Below are 7,709 nucleotides of genomic sequence, written 5' to 3'. Positions count from 1 at the left end.
TTATTTTGATATATCACAGTGAAAGATTTATCGTCCTCTTTTTTTTTTTTTTTTTTTTAAAAAAAAAAAAAAAAAAAAAAAAAAAAAAAAAACAGCTGACACTAGAGCTTTAAATTTACATAAAGAAGTTACTTAAAGGAGTGAGAAGAGGGCTCAGACAATAAAGTATTTGTTTCCTAATCATGAGAGTCTGGGTCTGGTCTCTAGAACCCTTGTAAAATGTGAGGTGTGGTGGTGTGTGCTGGGGCTGCAGAGACTAGGGTCTCTGGGGTTCATCTGGGCAGCCAAGCCTAGCTGAATTCGGGAGCTCCAAGTTAGTGGAGATTCTGTTTCAAAGACCTGTACAGACGGTGATATCTGAGGTTGTCCTCTGGCCTCCACACACATGTGCATACACGTACACCTATGCACACACACACATAAGCATAATTGTTTTTAAAGAAGCTATTTAAATAGTGGTTAGGAGAAAATTCCAAGAAAAGACATGAATGATAATGTTCTCTGAGGAAAAAGACATTCTGCAGGGAGCACCAAGAGTAAAGAGCCTTGAAAGATGTTGATACATTTTTCCTTAGCATCACGAGCCAAGGAGGACTCATCTTCCAGCTGCTGCTGTACCTGTGAATATAGGGGACTGAAGTGGCAGCTGTGATCCCCCAAGGCGGTCACCACAAACACAATTCTGCACTAAAACATTTGTGGCTTTTTCTTTCTCCCAAATTCTCATTAAAACCAATTGTGTTGGGGCTGATGAGCTGACTCGGGCATTAAAAGCACTTGCTATTCTTGCAGAGGACCTGGATTCGGTTCCCAGTCACCCACAACATCGTTGAGTTCAATTCCAGGGGATTCGATGCCCACTTCTGGCCTCTGTGGGCACCAGGCACACAGTAGGTATATATACATACACATACATGCAGGCAAACACTCATAAGATAAAAATAAATAAATCTTTAAAAAGAAAACCAATTGCATTTTGCTTTTATATCCTTGAGCGGTTTTTTTACTTCTGGATCAAACTACAATGTGTGATCCCCTTGGACCTTGTAAAATCTGTCCTTATTGCTGGTTTACTATACATCATTCAGTTCCCTACCCCTAGTTATAATTATTTGTTACCACTTTAAATTCCTTCAAGGGTAAAATTCAAACAATTTTCTGAACTGAAATCTGAAAGCTTGTCTGTTTCACACACATACACAGTCCAATACATACGTGTTTCCTCTGTTTGACATTTCTGTCTCGACTGGTGCTATATCTTCTTTTCTCCTTTCCTAGTCCTATTAATCTTTATTCACCGCACACCAGGTTTCTGACGTTGCTTATTTTATCTCCCTTTAAAGCGCATGTACAGATTTGATTACCCAGAAAAATTTGTGTTGATAAAACACATATTTCAGTGTCTTATTACTGACAGTCAACACATCCAGATTATTTTCTTCAGTTTTTAGCAAGTTTGTTGTTTTTAAACATGCCTGTCCCAATCTTTATGACACAAACCATGCGTTAGGGATGTTAGTTATCCTTTGTTTATAATGCTTGATGTTATGAGCCCTTTATTAAAATTACCTTATTGTATAACTAGTCTACAACAGTGCTCTTAACTGTAACATGAATTAAGTGAGCCGCTTTTCATTGGGTGCCCGCATTTGCGCAGTAGCCGGTGTTCCACTGCCATCTAGCGGTTCTCTACTCTGTGGATTTTTTTTTTTTTTTTTCTCCAGAAGTACTTTGAAGATGCCAAACTGGAAATGATAAAAGCGTCACTTCATAATGCGTCGAAATAATCTCGTTTAACGTGAGCGAAGGATGACTAGGCAAAATAAATTACCTGGAAATAAAATGCTCAAAATTTATAGTTAAAGAGTTTTGAAAACGTCCCTCCATGCTGATGCCTGAGGGATTGTGACGTCAGAAGCGCCAGGAGCTCTTCTGCAACCCACCTGCCTCCTCCTCCAGCCACTGCCTCGCAAAGTCAAGTTCATCACCCATCCCAGCATCCACCTTACGCAGTTCCCCTCCTACTGAGTTCTGTAAAAGCTGCTGGCATGCACATCCTCTGAGCACAGTGGCAGGGGATGCAGGGAAGAAATCTGACGGGACTGCATCACTGCCTATCTCCACCCAGGCCCCTCTGAGATGGGGGTTATTCTGAGACGGGAAGAATAATCTCAGGAGATACTTACGGAACAGCAGCCCCAAGACTGTCTTAGAGCTAGCACGTTGCTCTTCCTCATCAAATTTCTTTAAGGACATTTACATTTTTTTCTTCCTTTGTGCAGATTTGGGTCAGTCTAGCACAGGACAGTTCCTAGTAAGTAGCAGCACTCAGCAAATATTGAATGAATTACTGATTAAATGAATGGATTCAACAGACAGGAAAATTAAGTGCTGCTCCAAATTAGGAAGGGTATGATGAGGCGAGGGGCTTGATACCAGGCAGAAGATCTCATCTTGCAAATAAACCCTTATAGCCACGAATCTTACGGTTTCTTCTATTTAACAGTGGTGAAAAAAAAAAAAAAAAAAAAAAAAAAAAAAAAAAAAAAAAAAAAAAAAAAAAAAAAAAAACACTACATAGCTATTTTTGAAATCTGACATCTTACTGTGACTTCCTTTGCAGGTCTATTCCAAAACCCTTTGTGCCAATACAACCTCTACCGTTTGTATGTCATCTACCACCTTCCAGGAGTGGAGTTGCTTGATGGAAAATGTAGGGACACCCCTTTCTTGCAGAAACATTTGAGAAGCTGTCAAAGCTCAGTGCTTTGAAAAATGCAGAGCATCTTTGAAAATTTGTCTTTGTAAAACAATACTGTTGAATAATTGTACATGGAAGGGGGTTTTGTTTGTTTTTATTCACTGGGGAAATTTGCCCTAGCTTAGGAATTCATGTCTCCTTGACTTTACTAGAGAGACCATGTGGCCTAGTGGGTTGAAACTCTCTCCCTAGGGTCTTGCTTTTAACATTAGCATGGTGGATACCAAATTGTTTCCTGACACTTTGGTTTCTTACCTCAAAAATGAAGGAACTGAAGTAATTCTCTTAAGGTGTAAATCCTAAAATTCATTTTCTTTGAAATTCTGTAAGTTCATATTATTAAAATTGGATAACCAACAGTAACTTCTTTCAAATGTATATTCATGCACTATACATAAACTAGCATGTTTGGTTTATAGAAGCCACATGGACACAAACAATGCCCACGCATGCCATTGTACAGTTTTAAGACCTATTTTACCCCCAAACAGTATAAGCCATCCCATTACCTTTCTAAATCCATGAGGACAGATCAAAGCTTCACTGCCAAATCTCCTTTCCAACAGTGGTGAGGGAATGCAGGGTGTAGCATGCTGTGACGTCAGCCATGCACACTGATGTGTTAGAGTTTCAGGAGTGTGTGAGACTGCAGGATTGAACTCCACCTTGTGACAAGGGCATCTACTGAGTGCTTGTAAGATTATAGAATTAGCCGTGAAATCTCTTTACAAAATCTGTTTCAATGACATAGGTACACATAACATAATTCAGATAAATATACATTATATGTGTGTTTGCATGTTTATAAGTGTGTGGGCATACTAGCATGTGCAGGTATGTGTGAACATATGTATGCATGTAATGTAGAGGTCAGAGATTGACATATTGGGTGTCTTCCTTGATCTCTCTCCTCCTTATATATTGGGGCAAGATCTCTCATTTAAACCAGAGCTTTGGGACTTGACTAGTCTGGCTAGCTAGCTTGCCCTGGGAACCCCCTGCTCTGCCTTCCATGTGCTGGGATTACAAGCAGGATACCACACCCACTCAGCATATATGTGGATGTTGGGGCCTCAACTTGGGTCTTTACGCTTTGCCCACTAAGTCTTTTAAGTGCCTAAATCTATTTTGACTCACTGTGTATGCCCGTGTTACTGCTACATACTATTTCTTTTCCCTTTATCAGAAGTTACAGAAAAAGAAAGAAGATCCATGATTACCATTTTTAACCATAAAAAAAGCTCACATCATTCAATCAATAGCATTCAGAGGAAAAGTAGATACCTCCTGGAATCCGAAGTTACCAATAAAGCAGAAATGGGTCCAGAGACTTCCTTCAGGTACTGTGAGAAGAAATGAATCAAAACTCCTTAAACTTTTGGAATACTTGTAATGAAAACGATAACTTACTTACCTGCTAGCGAAATAGCTTCTGATGACTTTCCAGGATCATGTTTCTTAGCCTACTTTCACTCTAGAGAAGATGAACACTGACTTCCCTTTGCATCTTCACTGATTGCATGAGATAATGCTCACTGAAGGCCTTGTGTAGTATGCAGCACAGTGCCAAAGAATCAAGAAAGAAGCCAGTTGCTGTTATTGCCACTGACACAGGACAGCTTTCTCAATTAAGGGTGGAAGTTTTTGATGACATAGAAACAATAATAAGAAGAAATGAAGATCATTTGCAACTCTACCACCCAGAAATTAGCATCAATCATGCTTTGGCTATATTCACACTCTAGGTAGCACATATAGATAGGACACATATTTTCAGTTATGTTTTGCTGGTTGGAACATAATGTATTATATGTAACAGATGTCCAAACAAGTATTTATTTTTCTCATATAGCAAAGGATATAAAGGACAAGATACATCTCTTTCTGATTCTGCTTTTCTTCGTGTGCTTCATGGCTGCAGGGTGACTGATATACCACCAACCATCACATCTCTAATCTAAGAAAAAAGAATGAAGTATGGTATAATTTTTTGTCATGATGCTTTGCCAAATAGCAACTATTAAATTGAAAAATAATTTTGAAGAATTTACCCAGAATGCAAATGGAACGAGAAAGGCATCAAAGATAGCATTGATGTTTTAGAAAGAAAAGATTCCATGTGTTTAGCAATCATTCCTGAAGGAGAAAATCGAACAGAAGGCAATCTTTGAAACAGTAATAGTTCAGAATTTTCCAAAACAAACTCGAACCCTTAGATTTTTGAGGCAAAAAGCATCCAAAGACATAAAGGACACATAACTAAAACAAAAAATATAAACGAAAAACAAGCAATTTTTAAATGGAAAAATTGCAGGTTATTTACAGAAGGATAAGAGTTAACCAATTCCTTAACTGCATGTGGAAGTCAGAAGACAGGGGTCAAAATCTGAAGAGCACTGAGGGGAAGTAGCTGCCAATTGAGAATTCTAGAAACATCTAGACTATTATTCCACATTGAAGAAAGGGGAAAGAGAAAATTTCGAGGCCACAGTAAGACTTTTTCCTCAACTTTTACTGTGAAGACTTTATAACAGAAAAAGTTGAAAGAATGCCAAAACAAGTGCCTCTGTATGGCCATGCCTATTCCACAGCTACTGATATTCTTCCATGTTCACCTAGCCTCCACACTACGATATCGTCTTCTTACTTGGGATGGATGGTACTCTCCAGAAGTTTCTACTTATACTGGAAAACATTAACATGCTGCTGAGTCATTATTTGTTTTGTTTTGTTTTGTTTTGAGAAAGGATTTCATGTAGTCCAGACTGCCTTTGAACTTGCCATGTAGCAAAGAATGACCTTGAACTCCTGATCTTCTTGCATCCTGAGCACCAAAGTTACAGGTGTGGGCCAACTACCCTCAGCTTCCGCTGCACCATTTAAATCTTTCAATAGCAGACATCATAATACTTTGTTATTAAGTAATTTAGCCTGAAAGTCTTCAGAGATGGAGACACAGGGAGTAACTCAAGATCTGGAGGTAGCCCTCACTGGCAGCCCTGCTGAAAACCAGAACAAAAACAAATCAAAGGGCTGGAGAGGTGGCTCAGAGGTTAAGAACACTGACTGCTCTTGCAGAGGCCTAGGGTTCAATACCCAGCACCCATAGAGCAACTAACAACTGTAACTCCAGTTCCAGGGGATCCATGCCCTCTTCTGCCTCCACGGCATTGCATGACACGGGTGCACTTACACACATGCAGGCAATACACTCATACACATAAAATAAAAATAATAAATAAAATAAAAACAAAAACAAATCAAAGTGGGGAAGGATGTGGGAAGAAGGGGGGATGCCAAGGAGGAGAGGAGAGGGATAGGTATGGACGGATGCACGTGAAGAAAATGTATCATATACATGGACAAAGATGCCAAAGAATGAAGAAATAGAAAATAAGGACATTCCCTTGTATAATTACCATCCTGTAATCACACCCTGGAGAGATAACTAATTTATATTATTTAAAATTTATATTATTCTTGTTCCAAGAAGGCTTCTACAGATGCCCTTTTAAGTATACATATTTATTCATTTATTTTATTTTTGGTCTTTTTGTGACAGGGTCTCCCTGTAGCCCCAGCTGTCTTGGGACTCACTATGTAGACCAGGCTGGCCTGGAACTCACAGAGATCCACCTGCCTCTGCCTCCCGAGTGCTGGGATTAAAGGCGTGTGCCACCACACCCAGCTTATTTTTAATTTTTTAAGGAAGGCTCTCAGGTAGCCCAGGCTGGAATTAAACTGGCTATGCAGCCTAGGATAACCTGGAACTTTTGATCCTCTTGCCTCTACCTCCCTAGTGCTTGGATTATAGGCTTATACCATCAATGCCCATGTTAATGTGGTTCTGGGGATCAAATCCAGAGTTTTCATGCATGCAAAACAAACACCTGAGCCACTCCCCCATCTCCCTTTATAAATTTAGAATAGATTGTTCAGGTTTTCCACCCGTGACTTTGAAGGCACTAGGTCAGCGCAGCAGAATGCCTTGATTTTAATGCATTTCCTTAAGGTTTCTTTAATTTGCCTGTTCATCCCTCTGTTTTCCAAAAAAGGAAGCAATTCCTGAAGGACACATGGGTACAGAGGAGTACCCTGTAGAGCTGTGGTGAAACTAGGTCCCCAAACTAGCTGCAGTGTCACCCAGGAACTCATCACAAATACAAACTCTCAACTGATTGGCTAGAAACTTTCCTCCCCCATGTTTTAACAAACTATCTGGGTGATTCTAATGCACAAAGTACAAAACCCAGAAGAGTCCCAAGCGACAAACTTTCCTGAGTCCCAGTGCAGGTGCCCAATCATTAGAAGTGTTAATTTGGATGTTACTTTTGCTACAGCTTTTATGTCCTAGTTAGCATTGTCTACTTGAGACAACTTAGAATCACCTGAAAAAAAGTCTCAATGAATTGCTTTTATTAGGTGGGCATGTCTGTGCAGGATTGTCTTGATTATTAATTGATTCAGGAGGTCCCAGCACACTGTGGGCAGCACCATCCCTAGGCAGGTGGTCCTAGGCTTCATGAGCATGAGCCTGAGTGAGCCAGAGACCAAGCAAGTAAGCAGCCATTGCTTCACGGCTCCTGCCTTCAGGTTCCTATCCTGATTTCCTGCCCTGCCCTCCGGATTGGACTGTGAGCTACAAGTATAAGACAAACTGTTTCTTCCCCTAAGTTGATTTTGGTCAGTGTTTTATCAGAGCAACAGAGAAGTGACTAAAACAATATGTCTGCTGGAGATTCTAACTCAGGTTTGTATGGTTACAAAGCAAGCACTCTTATGTACTGAACCATCTCCCCAGCCCCATGTTTTTATTAAATTTTTTTTTTTTTGTATTTTGTATGTGTATGTTTTGCCTGCATGTATGTAAGTACACCTATGTTATGCATGGGTGGAGGCCAGAAGAAGGCATCAGATCCCCTGGAACTGGAGTTACAGACAGCTGTTA

At 39.9% G+C, this 7,709-nt stretch overlaps 1 protein-coding gene across 1 annotated transcript in view; it reads left to right on the top strand.

The window, feature by feature from the left end:
* Window positions 1–7,709, top strand: part of Lrrc72 (leucine rich repeat containing 72) — a 53,588-nt gene that overhangs the window by 42,212 nt on the left and 3,667 nt on the right. The window contains 3 exon segments of the mRNA XM_008837608.2: window positions 2,624–2,713; window positions 3,948–3,994; window positions 3,996–4,101. Coding sequence (XP_008835830.1) covers window positions 2,624–2,713; window positions 3,948–3,994; window positions 3,996–4,101 — 243 coding nt within the window.

Source organism: Nannospalax galili, unplaced genomic scaffold, assembly GCF_000622305.1.
Source record: "Nannospalax galili isolate Female #2095 unplaced genomic scaffold, S.galili_v1.0 scaffold719, whole genome shotgun sequence".
NCBI lineage: Eukaryota > Metazoa > Chordata > Mammalia > Rodentia > Spalacidae > Nannospalax > Nannospalax galili.
This window is presented reverse-complemented; position numbering and strand designations above follow the sequence as displayed.